Source organism: Martes martes, assembly GCF_963455335.1.
Source record: "Martes martes genome assembly, chromosome: 3".
NCBI lineage: Eukaryota > Metazoa > Chordata > Mammalia > Carnivora > Mustelidae > Martes > Martes martes.
The window spans coordinates 9720361-9737419 of NC_137890.1; the positions used below are offsets into that span (position 1 = coordinate 9720361).

The window sequence follows — 17059 nt, forward strand, 5'->3', positions numbered from 1 at the left end:
GCTGTTGTCTTCTTAAAGTCTTAGAAATGAAAAAAAAAAAATGCTAATTTTGATGGGCTTCCCTCTCTGAAGTTCACCTTCACCTTCCTGAAGTTAAGACTTGGGTGACGTATGAAGTTTCTTTCAGCTGCTTAATCACGTACAAAACGCCGTTGGTATCATGCGTCTGAGTTCCTTCTGTTCTTCTGACAAGTCTTTATTGTTGTGTTTTTACATGGGTTTTGACTGTATGCTGCATTTTATGATTGCAATGATTACTAATTATTTATAACGAGCATTATTGTTATTATTGAACCTTTCTTTAACTAGCTGGGTGCCAGGCTGAGGGCATCCCCTGGTTTCCTTTCCTTCATCTCCACACGGGCTTTGTCCCTGAGTCCGGCTGCTCTCCCTAGCTGACAGACAGAGAAACTGAGCTTAGAAACATTTAGAACTGTGTTCCAGTCACACCGCTCGAAATCGGCAGGGCGTGAGCTCAAACCCAGCACAGCCTCCTCTGACACCCTTACCACCTTGCCCGAATGTGTGGGTTCCACATCAGAAACTCGGATGAGACCTCAGCCAGGATGGATATTTGGCCTACATATAACAAGGCGAAATGAGGAGAAATACATTCTATGTCTGTCTAAAACCATCTCTCTCTGACATAACCAGGTGGCAGTTTCCACAGGGAGCCCTTTCCCCTGGAGTTCTGCATGTGGGATCCAAAGACGCAGCGTAACATGGGACTAGAGGGAACGATTCTTTAAATACTTCTTGCCTGAAGCCTGTAGACAGATTATTTCCTTGCAACTAACGGAACCCTGAAGGAAAACACTTGAGGTGTCTGAAATGTAGGTGAGGTTTCCAGGGCCTTGTTTATAGCGTAGACAGACCTGGGTGAGCTGTCACCAGACCTGAGGTGTGCGTGTGTCAGCCTGTGCATGTGTGTGTGCGTGGTTGCCTCGAGCAGGTGAGGGATCTCAGGAAATTGGGGGTCAGACTCTAGAGAAAGCATATTATGTACAGGGAAAAAAGCAATCCGTTTTATAGAAGAGGGTATTAAAGAAGAAATAGGACCCAACATGTCTGCCTCAATTGGCCGTAAGCTGAGGGACGGAGACTGTCCTGAGGATGGTTCCCGCTTAGGAAATGCCTAGAATCACTGAAGTAGTGGGAAATGAGTTGTAATAAAATCATGGATTTAGAAGGCTTGTGAAATCCTCTAGCCTCAACTTTGGCCACTGCACAAGCCGTGTGAATTCCCTCAGATAGCAGCTTTTCAGGGCCCATTTTAAAGGTCAGTCCAGAATGAGATTCCACAGTCGCCATTCCAATGATGACCTGTACTCGCTCCCAAGAAAGCCACTGCTTATCTAAATCCTTGTACATCAATTTAATCTCCTCTTACCCTCCACAATGATGAAACAGGGATACATCACCGCCCACCTAAAAGACGCTCATGTTCCTGGAGCTGTCACCAAATCACCCCATAATTTCTTTTTTTTCCAGTGCCATCCCTTTGGTTTCTTCAGTCTCGTCTTGTTTTGTCTGGTTTCATTTCTCAGTTGCACATCTGCCAACACAGAAGGCCAAGTGTCATTTATGAGACTCATAGTAGTTGTACCATATGGAAAATGAGTGTCATCATTTCCTATTGCTTAGAAGTGGAAAAGTCAAATTTGTGCCCACAGTTAGGTTAAGCATTTTGTGAATAACAAGGCAGCCCCAAGCGCATTAACATTCCTTACGAATCTACAGGAAAATTCCTTCCTCTGCTTATCCGGGTCTTGGTCTTTAATGACAAAAACAATGATGGTAATGGTGTTCTTACAAAGCACTACTGGGAGGATGCATCAGGTATCATTTGAGAACGTTTACTGTCGTCAGTGCTATGAACATCCTCCAGGAATCATGAATTTGGCCTCTGTGTCCATATTGGGCAGCTATTAGTGAAGGCTGATTACGTTATTCATTTTAATCAACATCTACAAGGGTCAAAATCGGCTAACCTTTTTGTAATTTGTTCACAGAAACGTAACCTGGAATAGCTTAGCTATCCCAGACACGCACTGCTCCCCAGAGCTGGAGGAAGGCTACCAGTGCCCCCCAGGATTTAAATGCATGGACCTGGAAGACCTGGGACTTAGCAGGCAAGAGCTGGGCTACAGTGGCTTTAATGAGATAGGTCTGTCTTACCGCTAAAACACATTTTCAGTTTCTATGTTACAATGTTTATGAAATGGAAAGAATACTTGTGTGGTTGATATTTTCTGTTAAGATGGCCTGTACAGCATTTAAGAAGCACAGCGGCAGATTTTAAGCTTCTGCCTGGATTGTGATATCATCTGCCCCACAGTCTGTAAACTACAGTCTGCTTGGATGGGTATTCAGCAGGGTCTGTAGAAAGTGAAATATCCCTGATTTGAGACTGTTTTGATTCCTGATTAGAGCACTTAAAAATATGTTGTTGAGCCAGGTTCAGGGCTTGTTGACTTAAAAATAAGCAAGGCGTGGTTTCCTTCCACATGTGCCTGTACTCCAGTAGGCAAGGTAAGTCTTAGGTCTCCGAGATAGTGGCCATTCATGAGTGCATGAGAACTAGGATGTAATCCTGGAACAGAAGACCGCTAAGAGATACTTACTGAATATCCATCAACAGTGTAATAGATGTGTGGGAAGTGTTTATACACGAATATGATGTGCTTGCAAATGTATACATTTATCTGTGGCTTGTCCTATGAAGTCCTGAAATGTGCCATAATATACAGTCATGGAAGCTCTTAGCACCTGCCATTTACTTGCTATCATTGCATGTATTATAATTCTGTGCAAGTTGTACACATTTCATGACTGAATCAAAGAAAACAAAACTACCCATTATTTTATGCTTTGAGACTCTGTCTTAGCCACCCGTAGACTGGGTGGTATACATCATGTAAATTCATCTCACACCAGTCTGGAGGCTGGAAGTCCAAGAGCAGGGTGGCAGCACGGTTGGTTCTGCTGAGACCCCTTGCCTCGGCTTGCATCTCACCATGTTCTTACGTGGGGGTGGGGGTGGAGAGAGAGAGTGAGACAGTGTATGGGAGAGAGGGGTGGAGGCAGGAAGAGGGAGAGGGAGAAAACTCTCTGACCTTTGCTTGTACGGAAAATAATCCCATCACGAGAGAGCACCCTTGTGACATCATCTAGATTGAATCAACCTTCCAAAGGCCCCATCTCCTAATACCATCGAATTGGGGGTTATGACTTCAACATACGCAATTGGGGTTGGGAGAGTACAAACATTCAGGCCATAACAGGATTGTTATCAGAATCATTTGGAAAAAAGAAAACAAAAACCAATTTTTCCTTAAAGTTTCAAGGCCCAGGTGCTTTTAAGAGCATTTAGACACTCACAGGGTCTTAGAGAAAAGTCTCAGTGTATAGCAAGGTGGAGGTTATGCTCCTTTGAAAGTCAAATCTATTTTCTGACTTTTGGTGTGGTTTCATATCTCAGTGGGCAGCTGTACAATGGGGGGTTTCATGGCCAGGGAAGAAAGCACAGAGTTCCTTTCAACCCTGAAGGCAACTGCTATGAACCTAGCCAATCAATCTTTGCACATTAGAAGCGGTGTCTGATAAATTCTCCTGCCAACCCGGCCTTTCGTCGTATCAACTCTCAGACAGACTGCAGGATGGCATTAAGAACTCTGGGCCAAATACTGGAATTTCGGAGAGACTATGTGAAGGTCTTGCACTGATTGAGGGATACTTTTCAGGTATATGAACTAAACCTCGAGGCTACAGCCTCTGGATGGAATAGAATACTGAACTGGGCCTGAAAAACAAAATAGTCGGTATTAAAAAAAATGAGTTTTGCAAATAACATTCCTAAATTTTTATTCTTATATTTTAATATGCCTTCAGAGGTAGAGTTCCAACATTGAATTTAGACGGATAATCTTTCATCCCTTTGGCCGATGGTACAATTTCGAAAAGTCAAAAAATTTGGAAGCCAGCAGAGTTGGAAGCGTTTCAGTGTGCTACTCTCTTAAACTTGTCAGGCTTTGGAATCAATCGTACATCCTTCCTCTCGGCTCCTAAGAGCAGAGGACTTTTATGCATTATACCAATGACTCTCAGGGGTGAGCAGGAAATCACAGTTACGGTGTGGGACGTGGGATGTATGGGTTTGGTGAACTGGCGGGACAAGCTGCAGGAATTCCAGTGGCTGGGGCGCAGGGAGAGCGCACGGCCTCTTGGAACCTGCAGCTCCCCCTTTCTCTTAAAGGGGGCTCCCTGGGTGTACCCATGTCTTGTACGGAGGGCGGCCAGCATTCAATAGTGAGGCTGTCCTTGCACAAAAGCCTCCAGTCCTTTCAAATCATGTTGCTAAATCAAGCCACTTCCTGGCCATTTTGAATGCAGCAATTGGGCCTAATCTCAAAACGCAGCATTATATTCAAGCTGATTCAGCTTTCTCCACTATGACTTCCGGTGACGAACCAATGGACGGTACTCTCTTTGAGGGAGGGAGTTTCCTCATAGAGTGTGTTGGCTTGGGAAGCCTGACTCAAGTAGAGAACTGCCCTTGGGGCCGCGGGCCCCCACTAAGGCAATAATCTTACTGTTTATTTGCACATTTATCTCCCAAGGATTTAAGCTCCTGGAAAACAGGAAGTACATTTTTTCATCTCCGTGTCTTCAGGGCCTGGCGCAATGCTGGCCTCTGTAAATATTTACTAATGGACTGAACAAAGTATATGTCCCTTTGAAATTGATGGTGACCAGTCATGTTTGTGTTGGGATACAGAGCCACAATAGGGAATCAAGTTGTTTTCTTGTTGTTCTTTCCCCCAGTTTTCTGTTTTTATTGGCACTGTTCGCCGCTCCTCATGACTTGCCTTTCTATACAAGCTCAATTTGGTCTGCTTGTTTCTTTTTCTCAAATGATGCTTGAGTTCAATGCCATTGAATGACGGATGGTTACATAATGAATTGTTAACTTTGTACTATAATCAAAAAATTTTAAAATGGTCACTGTAGTTTGGACTGAAATGGTCTGATATTATGCATCCACGTAGATACACAAGTTGTAGTGTTTTAGATGATCCTTCAAGTTTTTATGGAAACAAAACATAACTTTCCCCCCAAAAATGAGGAAAAGAAGTTATTTTCTTACACACATGATCATCTCTTTTTGCATGCCGTTGAATTTAAAACAATTAGGTGCCTAATTGTGCATATAAATTTGACCAATGTATTTCATATGTAAGTAAGCATGATTAATTTAAAAAGAAGCACATTTCCTCTTCTTACTAATCAGATTGTCATGCAATACATTGAATTTCAACGCATTTATGAAGTTTCATTTATAAGTAACTTTATGTCTCATTAAAATTTAAAATTGATGATGTTGAGAAGCTCAATTTTTAAAGCATATTGAAAGTCAGAGTCATTAAAGTAGAAAAATTACACAGAGCCCCAACTGTAAAATTGCAGAGTAAAGACAACTTCGCATCTCTGAAATCAGCCACCATCAAGGAGACTGAGAAACAGAGATGTAATTTCCATATTCAAGACTCCGAAGAACCTGTAATTAATAAATCACGGATCGGAAGACCGGGTTATCTAACAGCATAGTTCCTGAAAGGGTTCTGGCTACTGAGGTCCTCAGGCAGAGCCAGCAGGATGCTGACATTAAAAATAAAGAATATTCCCAGAGGAGCAGAACAGTCCTCTCTTGGAGCCAGGGAATCAGTCTGTGGCTGACTGTGGGAGTTTTCTGGGACTCAACAGAGTCCCTCAAAGTGGAGCCCTTGTTCCTCCTGCAAGCAGTTGATAAAGAAATAAAGAAGACAGAACCTCAGTCTAGAGCGGCCCCTATGCTGCTGATCCGAGTAGACGTATACGAAGATCCAACCTGCTTGTACCTTGAGATGACCTTGGGGAGTTTTTAAAACACACCAATCCTCAAGCACCACTCCCGGCCAGTTAAGTGAAAACTTTGGAGTGATCCCAGGTGTACATGGTTTTTAGAAGCGCAAAGGTGTTCTAATATGCACACACAGTTATGAGCACCTGGACCGAGGCGATAGTGGTACACAGGCAAACACACCTGCCTTAGGAAAAAAAAAAAAAAACTGCCTTCTCTCCCACAGTGTTACCTGACAAATACCTCATCCTCTAAAACTGATTTCAGGGGTGAGTAACAGTCAAAAAGAATGAGGACCATATCCATAAAAATGCATTTTAAAGTATGTTTAAAACTGAAAAAAAATCCAAGAGATTTAATTTTTTAAAATTGCAGAAGATGACCTAAATCAATGGATTTAAAGGGTACCACTGTCTCAGCAGATGAGCAGAGAGCAGTCAATGCTGAGGCATTCTTACTAAAGTTGCCAGACTTCAGAGCTAAAGAAAGCATCCAATGGGCATCCAGAAAAAAAAAAAAATTATCAAGTCAGTTCTTTTTCTTTCTTTTCCAAGAGATGCTAAAACAGGAGTAGCCCCTGGAGGAACCCAGGGCCCGCAGTCCGTTCTAGGAGGAGCCATCAGAGAGGACTGAAACTTTGTCAGAACTCTAGTCTAGGTTACAAGGACACAGTGCTTACGAAGTCCTCAGAGAAAGAACGTGTCCAACTCATTTTGGTTACTGTTGAAGAAGCAAGAACTCAGAGACTTCCTTTTACATCAATCCTTCTTGAGGACACTCGGCCAGTCAAGAAGGATGGGTCATGAACCTAGTCTCTCGTGTCTCCTCACTGTAAAAATAAAGCTGATACAACTTCAGGACTTTCAGGGTATAATATAAATATTCCAGTTTGTAGTCGTGTAGAAGAGATGAGAAGAAAATCAGGGGAGGTAGTGTAATGTTGTTAGTGTCCTTATACACAGCAATAAAAAATGTATCATCTTACACAATATGTGAATCACACGATGGAGGTATAGTGCAGTTGCACAAGAATGCATTGCAAAGTAAAAAATTATCTACTTTAGGAAAAATTCAATACTCAAAATAATGGCCAAGGGGGGTTGGATCACAGTTGTAGTACCCACTGGTGTGGTGACCTGGGAAAAGTCATTAACCTCTTCCGGCCTCCATGTCCTTATCTGTAAGGTGGGGTGAGGGATACACCTCTCTTACAGGGTTGATGTTAGAAGTGACTGAGACGCTGCACTTTGAATACTCAGCGCAGAGTGAACACACATGAGCCAGGAATGGCAGAGCCGAGCGCAGTGCTTTCCAGTTAGCCGGGCCATGTCTCATATTATTTCCTTCTCCCTGCAGCAATTTGCTACTCAGATTGTTCCAGATCTTACAGCAAGGGGGGGCAGGAGAGGGGACGAGGACAAGGGGTCCTTCACCTTACATTCTGTTCCTTTTAACAGATATCCCACATTTTGTCTCACTCTACTCAGCGTACAGAATTCCAGAGGGCCAATTTTTGGGTGTGTCTTCATTAATCATTGTTCTTCTCTTGTTATTCTCAGAAGTATATTTCCTTGGGTGCTTTCTCTCTCTCATTAGAATCTTACACATATTTCGCCCATGCCGTTGAATTTTCTACAGTGTCATTAAGCCTTGTGTCTATACTTTTATTTATCCCTGTACATTTGAGTTTGTGACCCTGGATTGAGCCTCTCCCAGTCTTCTAGCAGATGCCAACAGCTCTTCTTCCATAGACTTCAGAAAAGCATCCCTTGGCTCATTGAGCAAAAGCCACCGCCGCGCTATGCCCTGCACCATCCCCAGCACTCAGGGGTTGACTTTCTGTCCTCCCATAAGCCTCTGTGCCAAATGGAGATGGAGTCACTGGTTGTTTTTCTGTCCCTCTCTTCCATTTAAATACCTTTCCATTGTTATTTCTGGGTACCTTTCCTGCAGCCCATTCTCAAGGACCCTCAGCTAATATATCCTCACTAGGATGTTAGCCTATACACTTGAGACATCACGGACTCCCCACATTCCAAACCTAGGGAGGAATATACATTATTGGAAGGACAGATTTGAAGATCACAAAATCTGATTGGTGGACATTCGCATTCTGGGATTTCAGTGAGAGCGTGGAGAGGTGGGGAGCCAGCACATGGTGAAAAGGTGTGGGGACAGATAACAGCCCCAAAACACTGCACTGTAGAGGTGAAACCAAAACACCCCATCAGTGTACCTGGTTTTTGAAAATGTGTCTGCTTCCTTCCATTTTCTGAGTACTTACCGCATTTTCAGCCAGCCTCTCCCTTCCCCTCTGCTGCCTCATGCTTATCCACCTGTGGGGCATGTACAGTCTGAGACATTGTGATCTTCCGTAATGGCACTTAGAGTGAAACCAGAGGAATTTTGAGCTGGAAAAGAGAGTAGTCATTTGGTTCACCCACACAGTTTTATCAAGAGGGCGACTGAGCATGCCTGAGCAAGGTCAGAGTTCTAGAGAATTCCGCACAGAGGCAGGGCTAAACTCATTTCTCCTGATTCACAGACTCCCACTAAAACTTACCTTCGTCCTCAGACTTTTTACATTTCAGATCAATGTTTAATTAAGAACAACCTTAAAAAAAATACCTTGCAAAGTTAGTTGTAATCTTAATTCTGGAGTAGAAGGTTAGCGTCACTCACCTCTGGTAAGATGTTGCTGCAGAAGACAACCAGCTATCCAAACAGATGTGATATGCCAGTAAGAAAAAAGCAACAAGTCTGTCACACGTGGGAAGGAAATCACAGCAAATGCCATTAAACTGGCAATTTACTTGTCATGATCTCTCAAAAGAGGCAAGAAATTGGATACAGCAAATGAGTACAAATCTAGTCAGGTTTGAACTCTCCATTCATTGAACAGTCAGGTAAAAACAAAACAGATCCACAGTTTTCTGTTGGTTTTTCTTTTTTAATGTTTTTACTTATTTAATTTTTTTTCAACTTTTTATGTTGAACGAATTTTAGACTCACATAAAATGTACAGAATAATAAAGAGAGTTCCTTTATACACATCACCCAGGTTCCCAGAATGGTAACTTCTTATACAACTGTATTGTCTCATTACAGCTGAGACATTAACCAGATACAATGTTATCAGCTACAGTGCACATCCTGTTAAATTTCACTGGTTGTTCCACTGATGATCTGCTTCTATCTCAAGATCCTACCCAGGATCCCACATTGTACTTACATATTACTCCCTCATCTCCTCCAATCCATGTTTGTCAGCTTTGTCTTTCACGGTCTTGATACTTTTCAGAAGCAGTCGTCAGTTATTTTGTAGAATGTCTCTCAACTTGGTTCTATCTGGTGTTTTCTCATAGTTGGAATGAAGTTATGATCAGGCTGCTTACACAATGTCTGGCTTCCAAGAAGGAAGAGAAGTTGTCTTCTTTTACCTCTTTCTTTGTTATTTTTATTTTTTTATTATGTAAGTTTCAGATGTACAGCTTTATAATTCGATATTTATATACACCAAAGTGATCAAAACGTATTTATTTATTTATTTTTAAAGATTTTATTTATTTATTTGACAGACAGAGATCACAAGTAGGCAGAGAAGCAGGCAGAGAGAGAGGGGGAAGCAGGCTCCCCGCTGAGCAGAAAGCCCGACCCGGGGCTCAGTTCCAGGACCCTGGGATCATGACCTGAGCTGAAGGCAGAGGTTTTAACCCACTAAGCCACCCAGGCGCCCCGATCAAAACGTATTTAGTTTTGAGAGAACAACCCAGTATACAACATAAAAGGATAAAATTCATCATGAGAAGTCACTTAAGAAGTAAGTAGATATCAGGCATTTTGTTGTCATTTGCCTTCAGAATCGTAAGAACAAAACACAAAAGCCCAAATTTTTAAAAATCCATAATAAACTAAACCTTATTGAAAGAATTTATATCAGATAGAGGAAGTCCATTAACAAGATCAAACTATAAACAGAATATTCTGACAATAACTAATAGAAAAAACATTTAAGTTACACATGCTTTTCATGTTACCTGGACTGAGTGTAGTGGACTGTCCTCCCTACTCTTGTTATAGAACAATCAAGGGTAAAGCCAGGAAATAACAAACACTCTGTTCTTATGGTGACTAATTGCCCACTGACCATCTTTATTATTGTCATTACTGTCATTTCTTACACAAGTGCTGCTTATCATTTATTGGTTACTTACTATGTATCTAGCTCCAGGCAAAAAAGTTTTCTATCCGAGGAGTTTTTCATCCTCACAACAAACCCATAAGGTGTCATTATCCCAAATTAAACGTGAGGAGATGAGAAAGAATTGATTGACCCAAAGTCGCACCCAGGCCACAGTTGGGAGCCACGGCTTGCTGCTGCCGGAGTGCTAAGGTCAAAGCCTACCTTATCTGTGACATCGGCCATGGGTCACCACCATTCCCCGTGGCTGTTCGGGATAGCTGGTTCATTAGAGGGTCTCGTTATGATGGAGGAAGGACATGTCTTCTAGTGTAACAGTCCACCAGGCCTGCTGCCTTCTCCTCCCATCACCATGCCTCTGGGACAGAAGGATGAGTGTGAAGGAGGGTGATGGTGACGTCCCCTGGAAACTGAGGGCCATTCAGAGCAGGTCTCTGGCTTGACATCTGTCCCCTCGCATACTGTGCGACAGAGTTGGTACATTATAAATGTGATTTTTATGTAAAAATTGAAGAATGAAAGAATATACCTGGGAGGCAGTGTAGTTTTACAAGATAATTTATCGAGCTATCAACATTGGGACTAGGATTTGAGGCAATGGCAGCAAAAAGCAGGAAATACACTTTTGATACAAAATGAGATGGTAGATATAGAGGCTAGAGATGTGGCGGAGAACACTGAAAGCAAGAGAAAATATAGTATTGGGTATATTACAGTCAGATTCATAATTATTTGAGCTAAACTCAGAGTTCCATTATGATTTATGTGCGTATTGTATGTACTTTATCACTGTGTGCATTAATTTCTTCTGCATATTTGAATTAACTTCCTCTTTCTCTTTGAGATGTGGATATTTAATTTTGCTTTCTAAATACTGCAAATTAACCAACAAGTTTACTTAAAATGATTTTGAAAATGCATATTAATTCCTTTATTAACTATAAGACATAAAAAGTATTTACCTTATTAGTCCTTTCTATTATTAAAATTTTGATGTTTTCCATATATGCCTTTTTGAAATATTAGGTAGGAAAACTACAGGTCATCAATCCTGCAGAAGTTAAGATGTGGATTTGGGATGCATATGCACATTATAATCTTTGAAAACATTTTCGATGTAAATTAATGGGCCTTTTCATAAATTGAAAATAATTAGAGTGACTGTAGCCTGCCAGATTCTCATTTACTCCCACGTTACTTCTGAAGAAGGCTATTATTGGTACTGGAATTTGGGACTGATATTTTTTTTTTTTCCCGATGGGAAATATATCTTAGCTGTTACCCACTTTGTGGTATTTTTCTTCTTTGACTTTGGGTGGTATTGACTAGAAGGTACAGATTCAGCTCCCTGTATGAGTCATAAATCAGTTTTATTAAATATTGATGGGAACAGCATCCATGGTTTCTGTGTTACTGGTAACGTTCCATGCTTGAAACTACCCTGTATCTTGCCGAAATGGGAATGCCCATAAAGCCACCTACACTGCTATAACGTTCCAGTCTTAATACAGGCTTTGCTTTACTTTAAAATTCCCCCATGTTTTTTTTTTTCCTATTGGCCTTCCATTACTTTTATAATTTGTCTCCTACTACATCTGATATTAAATATGGCCATAAAAACGTGATGAAAGAAGACGACTTTTACTCAAATCATAGTAGAATGTGAATGGAACTTTGCTGATGCTGTTGATAAACATTGATTCATAGATTTAAGTGATGTTAAACTGTATTTCATGTGTGTCAGTATGTGGTGTCAGATGAAAACTTCACAAATGAATAGAAAAAGGGAGCTATTATGTATCTATAACTATGATTTATTGCAGAATGTACATTTTTATTGCAGCTGCAAAAAGCCACAGTAAAGGCTAATTTGTAAAAGATGTAATTGAGATTTATACTTGGTGGAAAAGCACCAAAGGTTTGTTTCCCCGGCATTAATCTTTATGTGCAGCGTTGCTCCTGGAATTACTTATCGATTTTTATGAAAACCCGTAGAGAAGAGAGAACCAGGGCAACAGAATTCAACCAAAAGCGCTTACTTCTATCTCTGACAATTCTATACTTGGCCTCTGAAGGAATTCCTCTGTCACGGGGCGAGGTAGATGTGACATAGTTTTGTTAAATAGAGGACAAGATCATGAGGCTTCCACAAGAGGAAAAGTTGCAGGAGCCTTTGGTCAGGTACAGGGGTTTTCTCCCCGGATCCAGGCATCCGTACGTGTCCTCAGGTTGGGTGCAAAAGTGTGTGCTTGAGGATTGCTCAAGGAATAGAGTCTTTGGGCTTCATTAGATTCTCAGACAGGGTCACGGGCTTACTTAAACTGAAATTAGATAGGCGATATTATTCAGAATATTAGGAAGACAGGGGGTCTACAGATAGAAATTAGCAGGCATGATTTTTGAAAAGGCTGTCCACTGTCTGGCATCCAGTGGGTGTCCCGGAATTCTTGTCGAATGAGTTAGAGAGACACCTGGGGAGGGACTTGCTGTCCGACAGTGAAGAAAGGGATTTTAGAAGTGGATTTTGAGGGATTAACGTGATGACTTCTTTTCATATTATACGTGGACGACAGTACTCTTTGGAAATATGTAGAGGTTTCCAGGATATTAGCATGTTTATAGTTATATTTTAACTAATTATAGAGGACAAAAATAAGACTTCAAATAGCATAAGAGGTTTCATGAAAGTAATAAATTCTGCCATATATAAGTCCTTCCCCTTCTCTCTCCTTTCCTTTCCTCCTCCTTTCATCTCTACCAGCCTCGTTGTGTGTAATAAAATGCTTTTAACTGTTTCCCTGCTAATAACATTGAAGTGATTTTCAGTTTTGGGCCACAGTAAGCAATTCTGTGGTGAATACAGGCTCTCACACACGGATACATCTGTATCTTGTGCACATGTGTGGTATTCTCCAAAACACGTTCCTAAGACGATTTCTAGGTCGAAGGGTAGGCACATTTTTAACGTAATAACGAGTGTTTTATTTCTCAAAAAGATTGTAGAATTCACAGTCCTGCTCTTACTGTGTGAGAGTGGATTTTTTAAAGTATAAGGAATTCTCTTTTGATATGCAAAGATCCTGAAGTAAAAAGATAGCAGAGGCCATAGTGTAGTTTGTGCTCTTTGGAACATGGGGGGGAGGGGGTGTTCATTCCCTTTTCCTTACATCTCTTCCTCCCCCTCCCCCGATCAGTGCCTCCTCCAACCAATTCATGACCCACCCTCCAGGGCCTGTGTTCATGGAGATTCCCATCCACCAGCAGCCCTAGTCCCCGCTCTGTCTGAACTGGGACACAGAGTTTGTCCTTGAAAGTTAATGCTTCATTCTGTTTCGTTCCGACTGTCTGGGGGGGGGGGGGGGGGGGGGGGGGGTGTGTGTGTGTGTGTGTGTGTGTGTGTGTGTGTGTGTGTGTGTGTGTGTGTGTGTGTGTGTGTGTGTGTGTGTGTGTGTGTGTGTGTGTGTGTGTGTGTGTGTGTGTGTGTGTGTGTGTGTGTGTGTGTGTGTGTGTGTGTGTGTGTGTGTGTGTGTGTGTGTGTGTGCGCGCGCGCGCGCACGTGTGTACATTTTACCCTTTTCTTCTTCCCAATGAGCTCATTAGATCCCAGGTGCCTCAAGGAGGAGCAGAGCCTCCTGTATTCCTTGAATGTACTTTCTAACTCTCCGTGAGCTCGTTATCTACTCAAGGACTGGTTGATCATGTGTGGGAGAATTTTATATTAGCTACATCGCCTTTTTAAATCATTATCCCGTGGAAGCTTCATGACGGAAAATTTAAATAAAATTCAAATACCGCTCTTGCCTTTTAAGCTCATTCCTCATTTGAAATTAAGCGGTGTCCGCCTTCTGTCAGATTTTCACATGAAACGAATGGGAACAGCCTGTCACGGAAGTCTTGTGTTGACCGTCAAGGAGATTCTCCCTTGCTGGTAGTGGCAGCCAGTGGAACGTAATTCCCTTGAAGTCTATGAAATTAAATTAATTTCACCAGCTAATCATCTGGACCAAAAAGGAATAATGTCATGTAGGGAAGTCCTACACAGCTCTTCCCTCAAGACCAGTGAGGCGGTAGGAAGGCCATCTCCTACGTCTCCTGGGATTGCATGTTCTAATACCTGAGCCCTGCTTAGCAAAACTGTGCTGACAAGGTGCAGCGCCTCCTCCTCGGAAGGGGAAGCTCTCTGGCCCTTGAAGATGGGTTTCTAACCGGAGCCACACAGAGCTGTGAGAAAGTAGCCGGCAGCCACCCTGAGACGCCCATTGGACCGTGGAAACAAGGAGTCTCTTCCCTCTCTGCACCGTTAGGCCCCTGGACCCCTCAGCTCCCACACCCCTAGGCCTCAGAATTCAGGAATTATACTGAAAATACTGAAACATACTAAATATATTAACATAAAGATAACAAATAAAAATGAACCGAATATACAAAGGTAAGTCACGAATGCCTGGTGAATAGTAATTGCCACTATTAAAACAAAGATAACTACCACAATTGCTATTACAAAAATTGTCGTTGATCAGATTTGTTTCTAGATAATAAGGAAAAACTGAGATGTAATCCCATTTTCATGAAAATAGGAGAATTTTTGGAGAATACAAGATATAGTCTCATCATAAATAGAGAAGGACGTGTTTTCAGAAATAAGGTACTCGATGGACATTCGCTATGTATTTCCTCTATGCCAGGCGTACAGGACCTGAATGTAATGACGTGAGTCAGAATAACCACGTTCCTTTCCCCAAACGAGATGTTAACATGGGAAATGAAGGTGAAGTAAAGTTGGAAGAAAGGGTTGGTTGATCTTTAACTGTTGGTAATCTTACGGCTGTATGCCCAGTGCAGGAGCGTGTGCCCCAGTGTGTGTGTGCCCACGCACCTTTTTTGAGTAAGAATACGAGAAAATGAAGCAGGAATGTTCCAATGTGAAGCAAGTCACACCCTCTGCACCCCTCCCTGCCCCCCGCCTTGTATCCAGCACTTCTTACACTTACACAATCTGCCTAACCTCTGAGACAAATGCTTATGTTAGGTCTGATCATTGGAAATGCTGGCTCAAGAATTATATTTTTGCTTTAGTTTTTGTTAAAGAAGGTTTTTAAAGACATAGATTAAGTGTGCCACCTTCCTTTTTCCCGGTCAAATATGCCTCCTTCTTATCCCCTTTTCTGAGAATGTCTTTATCTTATTTTTGATTACTAGCTTGACTGAGTATAGAATTCTTAGTTGGTATTTAGTTTTCACCCAGACTTTGAAACCGTTCCCTTGTATTCCGGAATACAACCCTCCTTTGAGTCTAATTGTGGTGCTTTTGTTTTTATGGGTTTTTTTTTAAACATATTTGTGTTTTTTCTTTGGTAGTTTTTAAGATTTACTGTTTGTCTTTGCAATGTTATGGTCTTACCCTTAGGCATGGATTTTTTTTTTTTTTTTAATCTAGTAGGGATTCTTTTTTTTTTTTTTTTTTTTTTTTTTGCATATGAGTCCTTAGCCTTTTTTTTCTAGGAGATTTTTAGGTATCTTTATAAATCCTTATGTGTCCTTTCTATGATCTCTATTCTTTATCTTCTAGAATACTGATTACAGCTTTGTTAAACCACCTTCTTCCATTTCCCCTGCCTGTAGATCTTGCTTTCTAACTTCTCTCCACTCCACTCACTGAATCTCTCCTCCCGACCCCTCCCATTAGGGGTGCCCTTTCCAAGTCTCTTAAAGTTGTTCACATATTTTCCTCAACTTCCTCGCTGAACTCCAGCTCATTTTCTCCCTCAGTGTGTCTGGTCAGCTGTTCATCCTATTCATAGGCCTTTTGTCCCAACATCTACAATCTGCTTATCTAGAATTACCGTTTAATGTTTTCAGGTCTGTCTGTCCTTTTATGTCATAGCTCTGTTCTCACCATTTCCTTTGTAGCCCTCTCTTTAGCTCATTAAACATTTTAAACTTGCTTCTTTTAGACCTTCTTTCCGATTCTTCCCTGTCTTCTGATGTTCCATTATCCTAGCTCATTTTCTCCAGTGGTTTGTCGTGTGTTTGGCTGTAGCACAATTCCAACGAGGGTTTCTTTCTGTCTGAGGTCGGTGTGGCTGCCGTTCCAGGGACAGTAACCAATTCTGGATTCATCCTCATGTCACCTTTGTGGCTTGCGGGAGGAGAGACCCTTGAGCTAGTGGCATTGTAGAGGACAGTGTGAATTTGGACTATGCACTTCAATCGGCCCAGGTTTGGGGTCCTAGTTTCTTTTAGGTGTTAGGTTCCCCAATAATGGGTCTGTGATTAAAGGAGCAAGACTGATATAAAGCGAAGGTCAAGCAAAGCTTTATTCTGCGCCAAGCATCAAGAATCAGACCGAACATTTGGGGACGCACATGAGAGGGCGACCTTTCTCTGTCTCACAGACTAGTTTTTTTTGGGGGGGGGGTGTTTTTTTTGTTTTTTTTTTTTTTAAGATTTTATTTATTTGACAGAGATCACAAGTAGGCAGAGAGGCAGGCAGAGAGAGAGAAGGGAAGCAGGCTTCCCGCTGAGCAGAGAGCCCGATGCGGGGCTCGATTCCAGGACCCTGAGATCATGACCTGAGCTGAAGGCAGAGGCTTTAACCCACTGAGCCACCCGGGCGCCCCCACAGACTAGTTTTTAAGGGCAAAGGCCACGCAGTTGGGCCTGGCCGCGCACAGGTGGCCAATGAGATTGTAACACACACAGGAAACTCAACAGTGATGCTAGGTGACCAATTGAATTACAATTTACCCTAGTAGACATTTGAACCAGCCTATCACCTTGGTTGGGATTGGCGCCCAAAAGGCTCCCAAAGGGCGGGGCCCATACTCCTTGGTAGCTAGGGAGACAGTATGCATCCCCCACTTATCGGATGTCTCCGACTGGCCTGACCCACCCTTGCATCTGGGCCTTGTTACCTGCGGCTGGTTTCCGGGACTTGTTTTTAAGTCAGTCCCTGGGGA

The 17059-nt window shown here is 42.1% G+C and overlaps 1 protein-coding gene across 3 annotated transcripts in view; it reads left to right on the forward strand.

Annotated features, from left to right (window-relative positions):
* Positions 1–17059, forward strand: part of NALCN (sodium leak channel, non-selective) — a gene marked incomplete at its 5' end in the record, with an annotated part of 290329 nt that overhangs the window by 36524 nt on the left and 236746 nt on the right. For all 3 annotated transcript variants that reach the window (XM_080799346.1, XM_080799344.1, XM_080799345.1), the window contains one exon: positions 2013–2167. In XM_080799346.1, the coding sequence (XP_080655472.1) occupies positions 2013–2167 (155 nt within the window). The remainder of the gene's footprint in view (positions 1–2012; positions 2168–17059) is intronic.